Genomic DNA, 21,664 nt, shown 5'->3' on the forward strand with positions numbered 1-21,664 from the left:
TATCTCATCATAAATTTAAAGTTACAAAAAAAAAAAACACAATTCCTGAAGGCATGACATAATACTGGAAAACAAAACAATTGAAGAAAATACATGTAGTTGTTCAATTTTCACCGACCACTTGAATGCTTTGAGCATGACTTGTACAAGTAAAGACCCCTATATTTTCAATCTTAAGTTGGCACAAACATCTAGTATCAGTTACAAAATCTGCCACATCATTCAACAAAGAAGTAAAAGGTTTGGATTTTACCTGAAACTCTTCAAAGCTTGATTTGTCCTTAAAGCAGCTACCAAGAGTGAGCGCTCTGAAGTCTTTGTAGTATAAAGACATCAAACCAGGCCAATTCCTCCTGATACACTGTGTAAACAGAGAGGTTTCAGCAACTATGACCATAGTTGCCATAAAAAAAAATCATGGACACCAAATGTATGCCTAAGTTCGCTCACGACTGATGCAGGATACACATTACTTCGACAAACAGGATTACGAAAACATACTTCAGAACTTCTAAGGTAAGTACATTGTCTTAGGTCTGCTGACACAACACTTCCTGGAAGGTCAGGTAACCACTTGAATATTACATGTGAATGTGATAAATCACTGGCAAGCATAACAAGACATAAATACTCGATTGTTTCTTGTAATTACGTAATGCTCACAGCTTGTCCAGAGTGGCAATAGATTGAATAATAATAAAAGAAAAAGATTGTTATAAAGAAACATTTAATAAAAGTTTGCAAGCCCACATTAAATCAAATGTACACCACAATATAGATTAAAAACAATGGTACATGTAAATAGTGGAAGAAATCATTACAATTACTTGTCAGGTACTTGAACAAAACTCATGTATCTTCCTCGTACTCAATTTAAAGCGATACAAAATTCCCATACCTAGTGAAGGAATGGAAACATATTCATACAAGACATGAATTATCAAATTTGTAAAGCTCAAGACAATAATTGACAAGTTTTATCTAAATGGAAAGAGGGAGCTTGCTTCATGAAAATTGTGCTGGCACAATTTTCAGACAACTGAAATGTTCACAAAAGCCTTTGATACATGTCAAGTCATTTTCATAAAGTACAATTCCAACAATTCATAGTTGCCCTGTAATAACACATAACACTGGGTACTGAGGAGACTACATCACAACAAAAGTTAAAAACATCAACATCAAGAAAATTGGAGCAAAAACCCAAATTTCCAAATAAATTTGTTGATGAAAATGATAATGCAGTACAACCCATCCACATCAAAGCTTACAGAAGTCTCCCTCTACCATGTCAATAATGCATGAAATTTTAAAGACTAATTACTTAATCACAGCAACCATGTCTGTACCACAGAAGAGATAAAAGGCATGTTTCTACAAGTCACATCTATCTGTAATCTGAAAACTATACAGAAACCACCTAAAAGGACTCCAACAAGTTATGAACTTGTCCACATTACTTCTTAATTTAAAATGAAAACTGATCTTTGAAACTGTTATGGCAACATAACAAGAACACGATCCTTTCTTTCTAAATAAAAAAAAGATACATAAATAGTAAAAACATTGTATGATAGTATCCACAGTCCAGTTTCTAATTAAGGCATGAAAAAATAAAATGAGCTAAGCTCTTTCAACAAGAGCATTAATTTCATTCATATCCCCCCTTGCACTAAATTTACATCAAATTTATCACCATATTGTCCCGGATTCAAAATTCTTTAACAAGGATAAAGCTCTCAATAAACACAATTGGACACTTCATACACAACAGAAATCTCAAAGGAATAGAAGTCTTCAAGAAAACATTCATTGAAAAATGAAAAGGCAGTTTCATTATACCATGATTCAGGAATTGAGGGAATGCTTTTCCAGTGTACTCATAACCCTTAACTATTAATCATAATTTGTTGTCTCCAAACTAAATTCTCACAAGACTGCCTACAAATTTGATTTTAAAGTGAGAAATCAAAAAGTACTTCTGCAGAGACAAAATTTTAAAAGGACCAAGTGAAAGAGACACTAGAAATAATTTAGCCAATGTTGAAAAAATCAAATACATGCGACCATCTTAAGACAAAGCATTCTAAACAAACAAAATAGTCGATGAGGTTGTTGTTCATGCAGGTATACCTTAGGATACTTACACCAAAAAAAAAAGCACTAATCAATATACAACAAAAATGACTGAACAGAAAATAGGCTACCTATCTTAACAGTTTCACCATCTGCCTTTTGAACCTCACTCCAACATAACATGCATGGATGAGTACCAATAAGTGTGAGTAACAATAAGTACAAAAAGACTTAAAGATAATTAAGAAAATAACCCATCAAATTTCAGAACTTGCTATGCAACATACCAGACACAAGAAGTGCGAAAAACGACAATCTGAGACAAGTTATTACCCCCCCCTCCCCCACCCCCATTCATTAAAAGAAAAAAACACAAGGAGAACAATGCCTCCATCTATCCTTCCTCATTTGCTCAAACCTTTAAAACAATACAAGTGGGACGCAGTAGAGGAAAAAAAAAAGTCTTACAATGATTTTGCTTTGCAACTATAAAAATCTGCACAACTAGATGTCTTATCGTCTGCCTTCACAATTGGCATAACTGCATTATCACGATAATATATCACAGCAGCACTCAGCCCCACAACATTAGTGACTTTTCATTGGATAGGGACAAGAGGAGAAGTGAACTGAATAGCAAGCCGTTGCTTTCCTGAAATCAAGTTTAAAGAATCAAGAGACATTCTAGCCCAAACATACAACATTTAATCGCCAAATTTACTCACGTTTTGCACGACCAGCAGCGGGACTTCCATTTTGACCTGAGTTAATAACTCCATCACGGGTACTTTCAGTCGCCCCTTCAGGAATAGTCTGACCACTACTCACATTCATATCAGCATTTTCAACTGCCCCAGAAGCTGAATTCAGAGCCCTAGTACCACAAACAGAGTTACTTTCATGAGACCTTGCCACATCACTAATATAAGAAGAAAATCAAAATAAGAAACTAACCCATTATTAGCATTTGATGAAATGGGAGATGTCAGAGCTAACCGAGGCATTGGTAACTCAGAAGGGTGGGGCGGTTGAACCATGGGTAAAGAAGCACGAGGACTTGGTGGACTAGTGCTCTCCAGCCCATTGAAGCCCGACAGAGAGGTTGGTGAATCCAATGAACAAGGTGGGATGGAGATGGGCACCTGCAAATTAAGTTACAAGTTAACAAAAAAGGGACAGAGGCTTGTAAGGGCATGGCAGAAAAGATGACGAATGGTTATATAGGGGAAAAAAGCCCCTAGATGTAAAAACAAACACTAATACAAAAATAAGCAGAAATAGAAAAAGCTTGCATAGTCATTTCACAAATCAGCAAAGCACAATGGTGCAATAGTACCGTGAAAGAAGAGAGGCCACCATTTGATGGCTGTGGAGGTCCCCATGCAAAGTGATGGTTACTGTTAAAGTGAAGCGGCTGTTGACTTGTAGCAAACCCAAGAGGACGATACCCTTGATGCCCTGAAGCACGTTCTCCAGAAGCACGTTGCTGTTTCCCCACAAAGCAAGAAGGAAGCAAAATATAGAAAAAGAAAGCAAGGCAAAAAGGTCTCCTAGAATGAAATCGCAAAACAAGTTACCTTGGCAGGTGAAACTTGATTTGACAAGTTCCTAATTAATTTCTTCAAAACAGTGTCAGGAGATTCCCCTAGTTTGGAGCCGCCCTCTGAAAAAAAGAGAAAAAAGGCCATAACACATGAGCCTGTGTGGGTGAAGTCACAATGCCCAATAAAAAGTCTTGACTTACCTGAAAATGAATTAAAGGTTTTCTTCGGAGAAGTGAAATCAAAGGCTTCCGACAATTTGTCAGTTGACACTCTAGAGTTATCTGGAAGATTTAACCCAATTCCTGAAAATTGAAACTGCCATGAGTAAGAGTATTAAAGATACAAGGGAAATTCTGAAAGAAACATGCATGCCTATCTTACCATCATTACTACTTTTCAAAACAAGAAAGCGTCGTTGACCCTTTCCTTTAATACTGAAAATGTCATTCAGCCCTTGTAGAAGAGCACAGACAGAGGAGTAATTGTATTGGGCTGGCTGCACCGCCTTTCCAAATCGTTGGATATAGTTTGCTTCAAACGAGGAGAGTGGTATTTGCCCATTTGACTCCTGGAGCAGATAGTACACATTGCGGGCCAAAACCTGCAGTGGTTTCAGTCCAATATACTTGACCACACCATCAGAATCACGAACCAGCTAGTTGAAAGAAGGAGCAAAATGAGTGTCAATGCAATTGAATAAAGTTATTTATGGTTTTCCATAGAAATGATCACCAACCTCAATTATATTATTCAAATCTCTTTGAAGATCATCAAAGTTGCATTTCCCACCAATGTTCTGAGAATACAATTCTTGAAATTGTGATGCAGTCATTTGGCAATCTTCGTGAGACCACAATATGAATCGAATATTTTGGCGAATGGAAAGTAGATGATTCTGGTCAACCAGGCCCACACATGTTCCAGAGGAAGTAACGCGAAGCTGAGGGCAATAAACAAATGTTAGAAGCCAAAGCCAGTAATTATCAGCAATCTAAAACATATTGGTAAGTTATACCTTAACTGCAAAGTGAATTGCACTGAACAGCTCTTCAAGAGAATTGAAACCATAGTCCTCTGGGCGAAGAGCATATCCTGAACTCAGGAGGAAATTCTCAGATACATCAGAGATGAGCATAAGGGCATTTCCTGATTCCTGAACAATTGCAGCAACTAGATCCCCAAGAACTCTTAAACGTTGATCCAGTGTTAATTGGACTCTGCGTTCACCCTCTTCACCTTCCGAAACCTACAAAAGTAAGTAAAGCAGTAAAAAACAAGTTGAATGGCTGTAAGATTACAACATCTAAGCAACACAACTGCTTACCTTAACTACATCAGGAATTGCTTCAAAAAGTTCAATGAGCTTGGAGAAACCGTAATCAGAAACCCTGCATTGCTTCCCAAAATGATGATGGTAATAAGGAATAAATTTACTAAAATCCATGCTGCACTGTGGAGCATAGCGAAGTAGTTGAAGGACCTAAGCAAGCAAAAGTATAAGTTACATGAAGTCAATGATAACAATCTTAAGTGACTTTAACAGAAAAGTATTGAACCTCAAAAGCAAACTGCTTAGTTTTCTCCATTTCCTCTTGAGTCTGCTCTCTTTTAGGGATAGCAATAAGAACATCATTAGAATTGGGGATCGAAGACACCAATACTGTGGTTTCTGCAACCTCAGCCAACAGGTCTTCAACAGTGCACACTCCATAGTTAACAACTTCAAAGGAACGATTCAAAACACGTTGATAAGCAACAGGAAATTCCGACAGGGTAACCTGTTTACTGTACTGAGCCTTCAATACTCTCAGCAGATCAGAAGTAAACCGCCTGACCTGAGCACGGTGAGACAAAGTAACCATGCGCTTGTTACCTTCTCCAAGAACCTAGCCACAAAAAAGAAAAGAAAAAGAACAATGGTTAAATGTGGGAAGAAAACAGAAATTTGACATGAATTGTCAACATCACATACCTGTACTATATTAGGCAAGGCTTCCAACAATGGCATCAATTTAGTGTAACCATAGTCTGCTACTCTACATTGGCGTCCAAAATGGTGGTGATAGGCAGGAATGAAGCGGTTGAATGAGATTTGGCAGTTGGGAGCAGTTTTCAGAAGATCAACCAACTCCCTGGAGAAGAGAGCTAATGGACCAGCAAGAGGTGGACTAACATTTGACACAACAGAACTTCCATCGGTATCATTAGATGTGTCATTTTCACCTCCACTTGCCCATCGTAGATACTTGACACAGCCCACACCTTGATAAAGTTCTGTTCCAGACACACAGGACACCAAGTGTTCTAGAGGGACACCAGATTCTTCAATTTCTAATGGCCCAAATTGAGCTCCATAACAATGGGCAAAACTTGGCAAAGGCAGACTTCCACTATGAGATTGGAGAAGGCTATGAACTCGTTGAGTGAATACTTTCAAGCCAATACTGACGTTTGGAAGCGTTGCAAGTTCCTGTTCCGCCCAACCTTTATCTTGAGTGTTGGCTTTTTGGTAATGCTGAGGACAGAAAGGCAACTCCATGGCAGCTTGGCCGTCTTGTGACCCTCCGGCCAGCAGAGGTGACGGGGTGTTTCGGTGCTGAGGATTGAGAGATACCATGCGCCCATTAGGCTCCTCACTGACCAGGCATACATCCCTCAGCTTATACATATCAGACACACTGATGGTTGAAAGATATCGGTTTTCGAACATCTCTCTAAATTTGAAGAGAGGAAGACGATGACCAGGCACATCTTGAAGGAGTGATACAATCTGAGAGCGAATTAGAGCTGGATTGATAGTGGGTCCTGTCTGAGAATACGCAATTTGAATACGCTTGAAGCCAACTTTCTTGCGATGCAACTGAGAGATAGCATATTGAGCATCTTGCAGAGATGGCACCCTCACGGTTGCTGCTAAATTACCGTCTGACTGCACAAATACTGAAATGTATAAAACTGAAACATGCTCTCTAAAGACTGCTTGAAGAATCCTCTTCATTTCTTTTGGATCCATGTTCTGATCCAAGTTGGTAACTTGCAGTTCCACAGGGCCACTGGTCCCCTGACAAGGCTGCCGGGCTTGAGAGTTATTGATGGGGTTGAAATACCTCTCAGGCTCTTTCATTTCCAAGACGGGGCTTGTCTTTGTCACATTACCCCAAGGTCGACGATTAACTTGAGACTGATACAACTGATCCACACTCAGCGAGTAAGGGGAAGGGGTGCGACTCTTGGGTAGGGCACCAGCACCATTAGAACTTGCATGACTGGTCCATTGAAGGCCATCTCCAGCGCCAGTCTGAGAATGACTCGGTGGAATGTGGATCTGTGCTGACATTGACGACAGGCCAGATGGTGATGGAGTACGGGTTTGAGGAGCAGTGCAGCCTTTCAATGGTGAAACAGTGGGTGCCTGCAATCCCATTGACACATCTTCCCAGCCATGAGTTTCAGATTTCACCTTCGGTAGCTCACTTAAATGCTTCCACAAATCAGGGTTGAAGTCTCCAGTGCCACAGTTAGGAAGGCTGGCCGTAAGAAACGAGAGAGATTGTGATGCCATTTGCAAAGAAGTAGCATCCACCTTAGCACTGGAATGTGAGGACGATCCTTGCCATAGCTGTTGTGATAGCAGAAGCTGCTTTGGGTCATTGGGCTGTTGCTGGTGAGAATGGGCAACTTTGGCATAAGCTGATGGAAGGGTTCCCCCAACTTCTGGGTGAGGTAACCTGCAAACAGAAATGACTGCAGGAACCACACTAGACAAGTAAGACAACAAACAGTAATGGAGTACTTACGCTGCAGACATAGAAGCACCAAGACTTCCATGGTGCCACCCATTTAGGAGTGATGAGTTCAATGTCTGGCTTGTTCCAGACACTCCAGATGTAACATTGCCAAGAACTATTCTGGGTGGTGGAGTGTTCCGATAAAAGTTGGCAGAACCAATTCCAGTCTGATTTATGTTAAAATGAGCAAGTGATGCAGATGCTGATGGAGCTGACACCAAAGAAGTTGGTGCCACAGATGAACCCAGAGTATTAGAGGATGCATCTGGTTTAGAAGAGTTGCCAAAGCCTTTTGAAAGATACATTCCTTGATTCAAGTTCGAGAGGCAAGTCTGAGGATACTGCACAGGCTCAGACAGTTGTGGCAAATTCGAAATTCTAAACTCTTCGCCGAATCGATGATTAGTCCGTTTCACTGACAAAACAAAATTTCATAGTCAAGACCTCGAATAAAGAAGAGAACCAGCACAAATGAACTTGAAGCAGCACTCACCTCGTTGACGGTCAGAAAGTGATTTGAACGGTGACTCCTGATCCTTCACAGAGGCCTTCTGAGGTCTGCTTACAAAAATCTTATTGCCCAAAACGTCTTGACCATCCATGCGCTTCTGGGCCCTGCAAGCAAACAAATGCATGACCATGACACCATGTGAGATCATTAACCCACCCAAAATGCAGTGGATGAACAGGCAATCTTCTCCCCAAACGACATCAAGGGCTGACAGCGCTTCGGAAACCGATCTCGCACTTCAGACGAGAGATGTGTGAGGATGAATCCGCAAGCAAGCCTCGGCGGCTAGTCGAACACTTAAGCTGGTTGGACGAGAGGCATGACCGGCACCGTCTCCTTCTCCTTCGTGCACGCTGTCAGGTGCTGTCAGGCCTGGTCAGGCCGCCAAGCGACGAGCGCAAGAGGCCATGGCCAACTTCTAATGCCCAATGGCACATTAACATTCGCTAACCACGCGCGACCAACTCGCTCCCCATTTCATCTACTGGGTACCTCAAGAGACGGCCATAGTTCCATCCATAAAGAGATCAGCGAGACATGTGCTTCAGCAGAAGATCTTGAACAAACTGCCGGCTCGTGACAACGTCACAGTCTTCTTTTCTTATTCTCCCCCTTTCTTGACAGCCTTCGTTTCTTTGTTTTTTTTTGCGGCCTGTTTGGCCAATGAACGCGTGTAACCAAGACTACAGCTCATTTGAGATTATTAAAATGACCACGTTTAGTTGCCCACTCAAGCACACATTATTGATAAAGTAAAATGAGTTAAAACATCGTTAGGCAAAAAGAACTTGGTTGAACACTCAAAATATTGGTTATCAAATACTCATTCAAATTAATTCGCGCCGCTGTTTGAATGAAAGAAGGCGGTGCCACCTGTTCCACTGATCTGACAGTTGAATGAAGATTCTCCTCGTTTGTTTTCAAATTTCCCTCTTGCCGCTGCCGCAGCCGCAAGCCATCAACTCAACAAGCACACCATGAGAAATTGAAGTGAAAACACAAAATAAGGTAAGTAAAAACTGGCATGGTGACAACTTAGATTAATTTACCAATAGAAGACTGGATGAATGAATGAACATGTCTTTGAAAACAAAGGCTGATTTAGGAGAAACATTTCATAAGCCAAGAGCATTTCATAAAGACAAGACAACCTACCATTTCTAATGCAACAATACTTACTATTATGAAGGATAAATGAAATAAGTGCAGATGTTGAATGAAGGATAGAGCAAGAAGCAGCTGTCATCATTCAAAAAGTAATTGCCAGACGTGCAGCTAAATAGACTCACCTTGATGCAAATTCTACAGTTGGGAATCGAATGACTGCTCGGTCATAAATGATATGTCCCACACGTCCGCCACAGTTGTCGGACAACTTTTTAAGTCGGTTCTTCACTTTGCTTAAGTCTTTGTCTTGAGGAAGATTTGACACAATGACTTCCATTGGCTGGTTCCCTGACTGGAAAGGAAAGTAAATTTATGATACTATGCATATGTTTTAGTTGGATGAGATGAAAGAGACAAAGTATGCAGACATGTAATGCAAGTTATTTTTATTTCTGAGTGTATCATATAGTGAAGGATGTGTGTCTCCTAAATCCTGCATTTTTGAGAAAACCTGTTTGTCTCTGCTGAGATATCTTCCCCTTATCTTAGATCAATTCATCAGTATAAAGTCAGTAACCTCAATGAGAAAAGAAATACTTTGGTATAGTTTGGACTGGCGTGTCAGATATGCTCTGAAGAAAAGGTTTACCGTTTCCCTCTTGTAACCAATAAATTTTAGGTTGGTTTTGTGTTATTATCTTTAATTATGTGGGCATGGAAACAAAATAACCAGTAACAGCAGGGTACAGGTTCAATAATAAAACACAATCTGTTTCGTCAATTATTTTCTTGCCATTGTACATAGGAAGATGAATTCATTGCTGAGGGTTAATCAATATCTACCCCAAATAATAGGTTTCTAAACTACTCAAATAATGGCTCCTATTGGCTACAGGGAAACTGTACGTTGTGAGTGTAAATGATGATGGGTTTTAGTTCCAGCTACAGAGAGGAGAGACTATAGGACCAGTCAGATTGCATCTGAGAAATGAATAGACAGCTAAAGATCTAGGCACCACACACCCGATGAGAACAAAATTCAATCATAATAATGAGTTTTGCTTACCTTAAATGCACCTCGGAGAGGCAAATTTTCAACAAGATTGCTGAAATTATAGTGTTCGTTTGCGCATAAAATTAGTGTTTCTGATGTATTACTATTGTGAATTAAAATAACATGAATCTTCTTTCTGCAAATGTAAAATAATTTTAGTCTTTTAGTGCTCTTACCAATTGAAAGGCATTTACAATGAAACCTCATTTGACACTATAGGCAAAATTATTTTAAAGAGATTTATTCTAATAGGATTTTATCATAGCATTCTAAAAAGAACTATTGGAAATTGTACCTGTGCCTCAAATCAATAAGATCTGCAGCAAAGTTAACATCTCCTGATATTAAAATTATAGCAGCTGGACTTCCATATATTTCAGCAAATCTTCTGATTGCTTGGCGCAACTTTTCATCAGCAGCATTTTTACATGTTGCAGATACGTGAATGAGATTTACCTGAAAAGTAAATGATGCTGTTAGTACTGTGAATGACTCCTTGTTTAACCAACAGTATACAGGAAGAGAGGATCAGAAATATCGCAGTCAAATCATCATTCTCAAGATCAAAAGGAACAGCAGCTCAACTTTTAATAATGAGTTACAGACTCGGCCTTTTTTGTCATCATCTCCTTAATACACAGAGTTTCACATTGAAACCGCTTCCATTTTTTTCTTTCTTTGCTTACCTGAGCATCATTCAGCTCGGAAATAATTTGAGAATTTTCTTTTTTGACATCACAGACAACTAAAAATTCAGCCTCTCTCCTACCATCAAAGAACCTTTCTCTTATGAGCTGAGCTACTGCAACAGCTGACCTCCCTTTGGGTACCTGCAATTAGAGAGTAATTTCAGTAACGGACATGGCGTGCCAATGCAAAATGTTCTTTAGTTTAAGCCAAGCAACATAATACCTGGCAGTTTTCAATATCCCAGAACACTCCAATGGGTGGCAAATGATTAGCCTGAGAACGAAGCCCAGCAGGACTGCTATCACTTTCATAACCTCTTATTGCATGTATTGGTTGGTGAATAGGAACTGGGGAAGATCGCATTTTAATGTTACTACTTCCAGAAACTCCACCAAAGCCAGTGTCAGATAAGCTTCCTGAAAGAAAACGTTGGGACAATAAGATTAATAACCGCAGTAAAAGTGAAATCAAGTGAAAATTTATTTAAGTGAAAACATACAAACCTGATTCTTTTTTCGCATTTGGTCGAAATTGAGATCCATGGTCATTTCCTAAAGTAATACTTGAGCAACCTAAACCTGCTACGTCAGACTGGCTGTCTGAATTGTCTTCAATATCAGAGGCACTACCTGTTGTTAGTGAATTATCTGACTCTCCTTGTTCAAATGATAAACTATTAGATGAGATTCTTGGAATTGATGCAAAGAAAGGGGGTGGTGGGAAACGGAAAGGAAGTTTTGGGGGAGAATCAGATGAAGAAAGACTAGTAGGAATGGAACATCCAAACTCCCCACCTTCTAACCCATAATTGTTGTAATACTTCATCTCCATTGTTTCAGTGCCCAGCAAGTTCCTTGCAACTGGAAACAAACAAACACTTAGCATAAATAACAGCAAAACAGAGAAATTCATTAGAGGGAATAATTGACCACGATGCCTACCTCTAGATTTATTCTTTTTCTCCATCGTCCTATTTTAAAAATTATGAGGTAATTTGTAATTGATTGTCTATATACACTCATCCCTTTGATTTCTTCCTCACTAGATGGTCATTAATTGATGCAATCAACATCAAAATCAAACTCTTGATCGACTAGAAAGTCATGGATCAAACACAAGGTTTTCAACTCCATCTGCAAAGAAAAACGGCCCGTCAACTTTAAAACAGTCAGGAAACATTACACACCACAACTTGCGCTTGGAAAATATTTTGTATCGAAATTGGGACTGCAGTTGACGAAATGGAGTACATGTATGGCATCTCCCTACCACTACCACTAACCTACAAATTAAGGTTAGCTGAACCTTTGACAATTGCTACCATGACTTCGTACCATTTATTCGATATCCCATGTAGATTGATTAATGCCAAAACAACGAATTAATCGCTGTTCAAATTTTTAACGCGAGGGAAATAAGTTACTAGCAATGAGCAAACATTTTGAAATTGAAGAATATTGTTGAGGTGTAACAACAAAAGAACCACTGTTGATATTCATAAAATAAAAGGTATTCCAAACTAACCTAAGTAATGATAATCACGAAAAGTTATTGAGAAATATAAACTGATAACAAGTGGAGAGAAATCACAACTTCACTTCATTGTTTATTATTGGACGCAGATCTCTTACCCTGATTGGAAGTAACAGGTCATATTGATTTCATATTTATCCATTTCTACTCAACTAAAGACAAAATCAATCAAAATCGCATTTACATAATTCCCTTTTCTTTAAAAAAAATTAGAAAGTTCGTTTTCCTGTTCAAATTGTAAAATGTGAGAGCTTAGCACAGACTAAAATTGTAAAGACTTTCAATCTCGAGCACTGGCACTACTAGAGGAGGGGGAGTACAGTCACGGAAGAGCGCGGAAGAGACCAGCTGGAGATATTTAAGCGGGAAAATTCAAACTGGCACTGACCATGGCTCTGACGCTCTGACCATTTGGATTGGACTCTGCGGACTCGAACAACGTTCCGACTTCCACTTAATTGGCACTGCGCGTTGTGCAACGTCCCTCTGCTGACCTAAGAAACTAATTTGGAATCCACTTCTAATTGAGAATACAGCACATTTGGGATTCTTCCTCCGAGGCTCATGGCAACAATGGCCACCGCTCAGAGGGGCGGCGCGCTCGGGTCTCGAATTATCTTCAAGTCCAAAGGGTCCAAAGCAGTCCACAGTGGCGTGGGCGTTGTAACTCGTTACCATGAATGACCATGCCATGGCGTTTATCGCGTCAATGGGCACCGAGCTTGCTTGTCGCGGTGCAGTCCCATCCTCGCTACTTGATCGAGATATGGCTGTACTGCATCGTGGCGGTCGTCCTCGGGGTGGCCGTTTTGATTAGAAATCGTCCGAGTAGGCCTCTGGGTAAGCAGGCATGATGACATGAGTCAGCTCCAAGTTTACAAATCGGCCGGCCGTTGCTTTCAAACTTACCTATTCATTTATTTTTCTAGAATTATTTTTCTTCCTCGACGACACCATCAATGACCCGGGCCCCGAGAGCTTGTCGTCCCTCCTCGAAGGCCAGGAGGCCGAGGAGGCCCAGGAGGCCGCGCTGGACGACGCCGACCGCCTCTCGGCGGGCGACGCGGGGGCGGGAGACGCTGTCGGCGCCGACCTGCGCCACTGGGTGAGGGAGGCCCTCGCCGCCCCGGCCGCCGCCGCCGCCGCCAGCCTGCAGGTGGACAGCACCGTCCACCCCGTCCAGGTCCATGCGGCGTGCGCGGCTTGTCATGCCGCCCTCACGAGCACCGACGTCGTTCCAATGACGTCATCTGACGCATTGCTGGCAGAAGAGGACGAGGACGTTGTCGTCGAGGACCTCGATGAGGACGTCGACGGGGATGTCCTTGACGATGGCGAGTTTGTGTTGAGTGTTGGTGACTCCACGCTCACTCTCGGGGGAGACCAGAGCTCGGAGGCTGTGCAGCACGTGCAGCACGAGTCCGAGGTCCAGGATGAGCCAGGTTAACGTCGCAGGAAAGACAGCGCCACGTGGAGGCCTACGGCAGCGCGTACGACCCGCAAGGAACTTCGACATTAAAGATTGTATTCCTCGCAGCGGGAGCTCCTCCACCGCGAGGGAACATGGTGGAGTACGTGTCGGCCCGGTACCAGAGCTTCAAGAAGGCGGCCCTGGCGGAGAAGCTCTTGGCCGTCGACCCGGGCGCTTTGACGTCGACCCTGCTCTCCTCGGAGAAAGACCTGCTTGCCATCCTGTCACTCGCCCTCAAGCCACGACGAGCTGGCGCAAGCTGGCGCGGGCGCCAACAGGGCAATTAATTAAAGAACTGGCTCTTCCGCACCCATCCACACATGCTCTTTATTCAACCAAACTAACGTACGCCGCACAGAATGCCCCTGGGACTTCCCCGCCACTTTGTCTTGGCCCTGGCTGGTCCTGTCCATCCGGCGTGGACAAGGACTCCCTAGGAAAAAGACAATGCGTTCGTGGACATTTTGACACTTTGCAGAAAATCAAGTACTTCAAATGCGCGAAGCTCGGTGCCGGTATTGTGTTTACGATCTTCAAGTTGTAAGCTCAGTTCCCGGTCCCTTGTGACTACTCGCAGATTTACCTGCGAATAGTCACATCCCCCTCCCTTTATGTTTAGGCAGGCTGTCTGCTAGTTGACCAACAAAGCAAGTGGACTGCTGTCACAGACCAACCTAAAGTCAAAATGATTCCTCCTTTTAAGTCCTTTGTTTATTCAAGCCCGAAATAGCCACTTCCGTGAACAAATGAATTTTTTTTTTTTCAAGTGGCAATCCAACTGAACCCTATTTTTCTTAACCAGTATCTGTCAATGATTTTTATAATCAGCCTATCATAAAACAACAACCTTTCTTTCTTTATCACTCTGTTGACATGTCTGTAAGCGACCCCTTAATCAAAGAACTGAAGGGTCTGTTTTTTTTTTTTTTTTTACTGTTCAGCGATTACATGGCTAATTGTTTGCTTTGTCTTCAATATATTAACCTCTCTTAACTTTCTTACATGCAGGACACCTCCGTACTCTAATTGAAAAACACTTTGGATCTGATGGAACAAAAAAGACACCAGTTACTGATGAAAGTGAGGAACTAGTCAAATTCTGTGAGTCTCTGGAAAAAGTTCTTTCTAAGGGACTGAAGCCTCAGCTCTCACCTCTGGGTTTTGGTCGGGAGGGAGATGTTTGGACTTGGATGTCATTTTTTGGAGATCAACGCAAAGGGTATATATGTTTACACCATGCCTTCTTGTACTATTCATATTTTTACATGAAATAATTTGGTCTATTATATTTTGTCTCAGAGCCACATTTGGTTATGAGTATGCAGTCAGCTCTGTGAAGAAGGATTCCAAAGTATCCAGCAATATTGGACGCATGCGTCTTCTTATTCGAACATGCCTTTCTCACCACTGTCTCTTTAAACCTATTGAAATGATTGTAAGTACCTTTCTTCTAAAAATCACCTGCTCAAACTACATGTCAGTATGGTTAAACAATGATTTTGCTCTACAGGTTTCAAACCAACAATTAGCATCCAGATGGTACCACAGTACAAATTCGATTGTAGCTCATGAAATTCTAGGTGAAATTTTACTGTCAGTGATGCATCAGGTTGGCCAGCTTGTGTTCCACCTGGATATTACCAACTCTTTTTTTCTGGATGAAAGCTGGCTTATACCACCCAGGCAAAAATTTGAATTTGTCCCAAGCAAAGAGCTTGGAATTTGTGTAATGTGAGCATTTTACTTATATTTTTTCTTTGAAATTCCTTATCAATTGGTTATATTTTAGTCCATTTTCATTCCAGTTTTGTTCGAGGAAAAGGTGTGATCGTTGGTTTAAGAGAATATGGTGTGGCAGCTGAAAACGTTGGTATTCCAAGATTGAGATTGGTGAACCATCATACAGCTGAAGCTAATTTGTTTGTTTTTCATGAGAACACTGCATTTCATTTGTGTGCAGGAATCCATTTCAATCGGTGATGTTCTTGAAGAATTAAATGGTGAAGTTGTATTAGGAACTATGAAGGGACGACTCTCCACTGCATTGCGTCGAAACATAGGGCAGCCATCTACATTGAGCATAATAAAGGTGAAGTCATAAAATGCATACTTCTTCAAGTTTTTCCCAAAGATCATGAGCTTTGGCCTTGATACAGTTCTGTTTCATCACAAAATTTGTTTGCTTGTGCTCTTCAGGCTAATCATCCAGACTCTGGAAAGCCATACCCTCCTTTACAATTTCTCAAGAGATTAGCAAACGCTGATCCTTCAGAGTTGGAACGACTGCAGTTTTCCACTACTACCAACTCAGATAAGAAAAGCCCTTACCTTAAACCTGCCAACGACTCATTTATGGTTACAAAAGGGTATGATTTCTGTTGTTAAAACTATTTTATTGTTTTATGATTTGGAGACTGCAGTTGTGTTTCTGTCTTAGGACTGGATATCCTGTTATGTATGCTGGTTCAGTCCCAGTCGGTGCTAAGGGTGATTTCAGTCTCGTTGAAACGGCTGTGGAAACAATTTTCAAAGCAGAAGAACGAAGTCCGCTACAACCAGTGCTACTGGAATGCCAAGAAATGAATGTGCGAGTTGTCAACCAGAGCAGTGGAAAGGTAACTGTCCCCTGTCCAAACTTTCCATAATTTAAATAATAATGACTTTATATTTCATTATTTCTGTTTGCTTAGACTCTAATGCGCCATACATTCATGCAAATATCATCGTGTGGAAGCAGTTATGAGAGAGAGGGTTACTTTGGGTACATTGCTGGGTTAGTATTTAAATAATGTTAATATTTCTGCCTCTTCTACACATGTTTTCTCAAAATATTCTTTTAAATTACAGAGATGAGAGCTGTAACATCGCTAAAGAATTCACATGCCATGTGTTTTATTGGAAGGATGACGAGCGAGTAAGTATTCCTCGTGTACCACTTTGTTTTTGATGTTCCTCATATCTCATTTTTGGTCTTTGCTTTTACAGGTCAATGTTATTCTTAATAGCATTGGTAAGTCTTCTTTTGGTTGCAACCAAATATTTTTTAAAGGACTTGAAAAGTTTTTGTAACTTGACCTTCTTTTTTCACTTGCAGCTCAGGGCTTTCAGCGGACTCACTATGTAGTGTAATTAGTGAGCTTTCTTATTTAACCTCCAAGTTTACAGCACAAAACACACCAACCTGTATAGTATTAGTGGGAGGTCTTCTTTGGTTTGTTATTCTGTGTTTTTGCAATTGTGATATTTGTTTTGTTGTTTTTGTATTATCTTGTTTGTTTTAACACTGTAACTTTATTTGAGTAATGTTTCAGTTGAGATTTTATATTTTAAATTTTAAGTACTATACCTTTAATTTAATGTGACCTAGTAGTACTTCTAAAAGTATTGTCAAGCTATTTATTAGGTGTTAGTCTTCCAAAGCAATTCTTGCCTATCTCATCATTGCCTAGTTTCATAATTTTGGAAATTTGCCTAGAAAGTGTCCAGTCTTTTCATTTTTGGTTACTAAAATTAGTGATGGTTACCAATTCAGTGTTAGCATATCAATTTAAATGAAGTTTTGCTCATATCATGGTGATCTTTTGTGACATATTTTAAATCCATTTCAAATAGGATTTAAAATTTGCTTTGAATTTAAATACTTGTGGCCAATGCATCCATTTTTCACAATATTTTGTACAACAATAAGTGCAAACCACAAGGGCCTTTTTTTATTCATATTAGGTATATGTATTGTTTGTGTCTGTCGTGAGTTGTACTTAGCATGCAACCAATAGATTTTCGGGTTCTAAAATTATAGGATTTTGATACAGTGTAAAACTTTCCTGTCATATCTTGCAGAGCATATCTGTTCATGCCTCAAAAGAATTCTGGATCTGTGTGAATCTTGTATTTCAAGCACAATGTCCATTTGAATGATCAAATCAAGTGGCGTCAATTGACACTTTTTTGTCCTGTATGTTTTGCCAAAGAAATACACACACACCTGGGGTATTTTTGAGTATTCAGTGAATAAATTTTCAATCATCTCACATGCTTTTTATTATTTTCAGTCCTTCTGCATTTCACCAATACATGTCAAACTCACTCACCATGAATTTGTCCGTATAAAGAAATGTGCTACTAATTACATTTACAGGCCATCACAAAGCAGTTTCTCAAAAACACATTCCCTCAAAATTTCTTCCAACTGTAGGCCACAAATTTATTTCTATACAAAAATAGAGGAGAGAAGGGATAGAGCATAGGTGCTCTTACAACAATCATCAAGTGGAATGCACTGAACAACATAATGTGACATTACACAAAAATAATGAACAATGGAAAGGTAAAATTAATAGATGGTCAAGAACGGCACAACTAACTCATCTCCGCATTTTCAGGTACTGTCAGCCTCTGAACCTTCCTTGGCACTGCTGAGAGGTTCCTGTCGCCCTGGCAGCAGTGCCCAGCCCTTGAACGAGAACGGGCGACTCATTTCACTCCGGTCTACGAAATCCTACGACAGTCTATGAGGGACTGGAGGTGACATCGATATGCAGGTAGTGACTAGGACTAACACATCACAGCTACTCTCTCACTCCGCCAAGGACTATGGGCTCCACGTGCGTGCGAGGAGTGCGAGCGGAGTGGCGGGGTGAGGGCAAATCCCCGGAGCGGAGAAGGTCCTTCCCCCTCTCGCACGGAGTATCTGCGCGGCCCTCGGACTCGGAGTATCGCCGGCGGCGCGTGGCGCGCGGCGGGTGCGATGAAGATGCTCAGTGCCTCCGGATGATCCGCACCCGCTTGCGGCCCGTGTCCGGCGAGGAGTCGCCGTCGCTCAGGTCCAGCGACAGCGAGGGCGTGGACACGGACGGGCGGCGGCGCGGCGACGCGCTGTCGCTGCCTAGGGATCCTCCACGCTCTCCCAGGCCGCCAGGTGGCCGCCCGCCGCCCCCGCCGCCCCCCGCCGCCCCCGGGGGATGGGCAAACCGCAGGGCCGCGGCCGAGGGGCGGCGCAGCGGGGAACGAGCTGCGTCGCGACAGCGGTGGAGGCCGAGGCCGCGCCCCTGCGAACACAGACAGCGGCAGCGTCTTCTCAGCGACAGCGTCAACCAGTCTCCTCTCCTCTCTCGGCAGGGATTGGTGGTGACGTAATCCAATTTGACGAAGCTAGTTTGCGCAAGGTACCAGGCCTTGGCGTGGACTGCAGAGCGCTGCAGAGCACACGCGGGGACTGCCTACAGCGCCTTCGAGGCACGCTCTCGATGCTACCTACAGGACAGGCTGGCGTGGGGGTCACTCAATGGATACGAAGTCTACGCCTACGGAGTAATGTGTACTGACTGGAAAATGTGTGTGCTCGTCTTGCTCTTCCACTCGTTAACGCTGTGCGAAGGGTTGCCTATCTCAGTTTGCCTAGGGCTAGTAAGTCTAGAGATAAGCAGGCGCAGGCTGAGAAAGGCAACCCTTCCGACCAAGGCGGCGGCGGTGTGGCGGGAGCGCGGGCGGGCGGGACTGTGTTGCCTACTAATCTGGGCAGTACTGCCGTCTATTTCGACTGGATGGCTACTACTGCTACTCGTTGGGGTCTATAAAGCACTTTTAAACTGTCCGGTGTCGCGCGAGGTGGGACGGGGCGCGGGCCCCAGGACTACGGATTCGGCAAACCAGGCAAACGCTGCGAGCCATGCCATCATCATGCCGAGCTGAGGGAATGAAAAGGCGACTCACGTCGTGGAGGCCGAGGCCGGTCCCTGGCGATGTCTTACCGATGCCCGCCTGGCCGAGGCCGTGGGCGCCGTGGGCCTGCCCACCGGCGTGGCTGGGGTGCGTGCCGTGGGCCGCGTGCGCCGCGGCCATGGACTCGCGCCGCTCGTGGCGGCTGACGGTCAGGTCGACGAGGGAGCAGCGCCTCGACAGCTGCTGGCCGAACTGGCCCCTGCGGTTGGCCTCCACCGCGGCCGCCAAGGCCGCCGCCGCCGCCGACCCTGGAGGGGCGGCCATGCCGGGCAGGCCCGCCGCGGGGCGGCCGACGTCCTCCAGCGCCGCCGCCTGCGCCTGCCGACCGCGAGAAGGGCGTCAGCTCGGCGGACGGCACGGACAGTCGCCGATTCAGTAACTTACGGTCAGCATCACTACCTTGCCGGCCATGCTGGCCCACCAGTCGCGCAGCACCTCGCCGACGGCGAGCACGGCCGAGGCCACCAGCAGCGTGACGAGCAGGTAGCACACCATGGTGGTGGTGGTGTCGGGCGCGCGCCGGTTGTGCCTGCCCGGCCGCTCGCCCTGCCGCTGCCCATGCTGCCCCCGTGCCCCCTGCTGGCCGCCCGAAGGCGCCGCGGACTTCCGGGGGCGGTCGCGGCGAAGTGCTTGGTTCCGCCACGCGTTCTGCGTCTGGGCTACTGCGAATGAAAATAGAGAGAAAGCTCAGCAGGCTGATTCCGAAGAACACTGTTCTCGTCACTTTGTCTCTCCCACACTGCGGGGCATGCCACAGCGGCGCGAGAGAGGCAGAGCGATGATGCCCTGTTCGTCATCAGCTTCCAGAGGGAATGACCAACTTGACCCCATGCACAGTGGCCAATGGTTGCCTCAAGTGCCAGTGCCAGAGACAGTCGTCACGTATCCCCTCTCACCGAACAAGCTGTCCGCGGCAGGTGGTTCCGCGGATCCCTCGCCCAGCGGCTCCAGGACGCCGTCATCGTCCTCCTCCCCGTCGTCGTCCTCCGCCTCCCTCGCGTTCCGAGCCTGCGCCATGTGCGTCGCGAACAGGTCCGACAGATGGAGCTCGAACAGCGTGCCGTTCACAGCCTGGACAGAGAATTTTCAAAGTGTGGAAGTGTGTTTTGGGTCTCGGTGTCGTTGGTCGTTCTTTCACTCACTCCACTCACCTTGCAGTGTAGCGCCAGCAGCGTCTGGCCGACGGCCGGGCAGCCGCGCTCAGGGAAGGCGACAGGGCACTTGGGCTGGACGGCGGCGGCGGCGGTCTCGGACGCGCCGAGCGCGCTGCGGGTCACGAGGGCCGTGGCTTGCAGGGCCAGCCAGGCGACGAGGCCGAGGCCGAGCAGCGCGCCCAGCAGCGCCGCCACCAGGACCCACCAGCGCGGCAGGAAGCGCAGCGACGGCACCATCGGGACCGCCTAGCGGGCCTCGGCGTCGTCGGCGTCGTCGGCGGCCTCGGCGAGCGCCTGGCTGAGGACCCATAGCCCGGCGCACGGCGCAAGCCCCTCGGCACCCACCGGCATCCACGCTGGAACAGAAGCACGGTCTCGGTGTCGACGACGGAGTGCAGCACGCCAGCACGCCGAAGAACCACCGGTTTGGAGGCCACACGCCGCCATGGAGGATTACCCGTCGACTGCGCGGCCTACACACACACTGTCTAATTGCTGGCACTGCCCCACGCCCCCGCCCCGCCCCGTCGGGGACCCTAGAGCCTCTAGAGCAGAGCCGGCCGGCCGGGAGCGCCGTGCGGACCGAGGGTAGGCCGCGCGGCCGGCACGCGCCTCTGGCGGGTTGCCTACCCCGCCGTCCGCAGGCGCTCTCCCTCTCTTCTTTCTCTCTCTCCCTCTCCGCCGCTGCGAACGAGAGTCCCGGACGACACCGCGACCGCGGACTGGACGGACGGGGCGATCGATGGCTGCCCGTTATCGCCATGCCCGACAATGCCTCCGCGAAGCACGAAGCGCACGCAGCACGCGCAGCGCGGGGCGAACCACGAAGCCTTTTTCGGCAAACGGCAGGGATTCAGTGGCGGGGAAGTTCGCCCCGTCGGCAAGTGGAGTGGACGTTAGTTCCTCGTTGCGCCACCCTGCACGGCAAGGGGGTGGGGCGGGCAACGCCGGGCTTGTGTTCTGCGGCGCGCTCTCCTTGACGCCGAGACGGTTTCCAGTTTAATTGGGGAGCAGG

At 44.8% G+C, this 21,664-nt stretch overlaps 3 protein-coding genes across 6 annotated transcripts; 2 read left to right on the forward strand and 1 right to left on the reverse strand.

The window, feature by feature from the left end:
* Positions 1-710: 710 nt before the first annotated feature.
* Positions 711-12,591, reverse strand: LOC117649658 (meiosis regulator and mRNA stability factor 1). 3 transcript variants are annotated; one of them, XM_034392598.1, is made up of 22 exons: positions 12,402-12,591; positions 11,712-11,903; positions 11,274-11,630; positions 10,993-11,186; positions 10,767-10,910; positions 10,376-10,536; positions 10,093-10,216; positions 9,209-9,378; positions 7,902-8,023; positions 7,418-7,823; positions 5,593-7,348; positions 5,177-5,506; positions 4,945-5,100; positions 4,636-4,866; positions 4,357-4,560; positions 4,002-4,275; positions 3,821-3,922; positions 3,654-3,739; positions 3,413-3,562; positions 3,031-3,218; positions 2,802-2,950; positions 711-2,728 (listed from the first exon to the last, which is right to left on the reverse strand). In XM_034392598.1, the coding sequence occupies exons 2-22, from the start codon at positions 11,734-11,736 to the stop codon at positions 2,676-2,678; spliced, it is 5,382 nt and encodes a 1,793-aa protein (XP_034248489.1). In that variant the 5' UTR covers positions 11,737-11,903; positions 12,402-12,591; the 3' UTR covers positions 711-2,675. The 3 variants fall into 3 exon arrangements, with proteins under 3 accessions (XP_034248489.1, XP_034248490.1, XP_034248491.1); XM_034392599.1 differs by lacking the exon at positions 12,402-12,591 and adding an exon at positions 12,295-12,389; XM_034392600.1 differs by lacking the exon at positions 3,413-3,562.
* Positions 8,784-17,805, forward strand: LOC117649660. Of its 2 annotated transcripts, none has more exons than XM_034392603.1 (12): positions 8,784-8,927; positions 14,783-14,993; positions 15,074-15,209; positions 15,285-15,505; positions 15,580-15,640; positions 15,735-15,863; positions 15,971-16,140; positions 16,212-16,389; positions 16,465-16,547; positions 16,622-16,688; positions 16,760-16,784; positions 16,869-17,805. In XM_034392603.1, exons 2-12 carry the CDS (start codon positions 14,965-14,967, stop codon positions 16,901-16,903), a joined length of 1,134 nt encoding a protein of 377 aa, XP_034248494.1. In that variant the 5' UTR covers positions 8,784-8,927; positions 14,783-14,964; the 3' UTR covers positions 16,904-17,805. The 2 variants fall into 2 exon arrangements, with proteins under 2 accessions (XP_034248494.1, XP_034248493.1); XM_034392602.1 differs by lacking the exon at positions 8,784-8,927 and adding an exon at positions 14,237-14,684.
* On the forward strand, positions 12,655-14,087 carry LOC117649528. Its single transcript, XM_034392401.1, has 3 exons — positions 12,655-13,143; positions 13,233-13,745; positions 13,841-14,087. The coding sequence occupies exons 1-3, from the start codon at positions 12,984-12,986 to the stop codon at positions 14,059-14,061; spliced, it is 894 nt and encodes a 297-aa protein (XP_034248292.1). The 5' UTR covers positions 12,655-12,983; the 3' UTR covers positions 14,062-14,087.
* Positions 17,806-21,664: the final 3,859 nt, after the last annotated feature.

The sequence above is a fragment of the Thrips palmi genome, unplaced genomic scaffold, assembly GCF_012932325.1.
Source record: "Thrips palmi isolate BJ-2018 unplaced genomic scaffold, TpBJ-2018v1 HiC_scaffold_4, whole genome shotgun sequence".
Lineage (NCBI taxonomy): Eukaryota > Metazoa > Arthropoda > Insecta > Thysanoptera > Thripidae > Thrips > Thrips palmi.

Coding starts and splice junctions, on each gene's coding strand:
- LOC117649528 (XM_034392401.1), top strand. CDS start 12,984: ATGACCATGCCATGGCGTTTATCGCGTCAATGGGCACCGAGCTTGCTT. Junction 13,144..13,232: donor TCGTCCGAGTAGGCCTCTGG/GTAAGCAGGCAT, acceptor TTATTTTTCTAG/AATTATTTTTCTTCCTCGAC. Junction 13,746..13,840: donor CGAGGTCCAGGATGAGCCAG/GTTAACGTCGCA, acceptor TATTCCTCGCAG/CGGGAGCTCCTCCACCGCGA.
- LOC117649658 (XM_034392598.1), bottom strand. CDS start 11,736: ATGGAGAAAAAGAATAAATCTAGAG. Junction 10,217..10,375: donor CTTATTGATTTGAGGCACAG/GTACAATTTCCA, acceptor TTACATTTGCAG/AAAGAAGATTCATGTTATTT. Junction 3,923..4,001: donor TTTGAAAAGTAGTAATGATG/GTAAGATAGGCA, acceptor TTCAATTTTCAG/GAATTGGGTTAAATCTTCCA.
- LOC117649660 (XM_034392602.1), top strand. CDS start 14,648: ATGTCTGTAAGCGACCCCTTAATCAAAGAACTGAAGG. Junction 15,210..15,284: donor TTAAACCTATTGAAATGATT/GTAAGTACCTTT, acceptor TTTGCTCTACAG/GTTTCAAACCAACAATTAGC. Junction 16,390..16,464: donor TCAACCAGAGCAGTGGAAAG/GTAACTGTCCCC, acceptor CTGTTTGCTTAG/ACTCTAATGCGCCATACATT.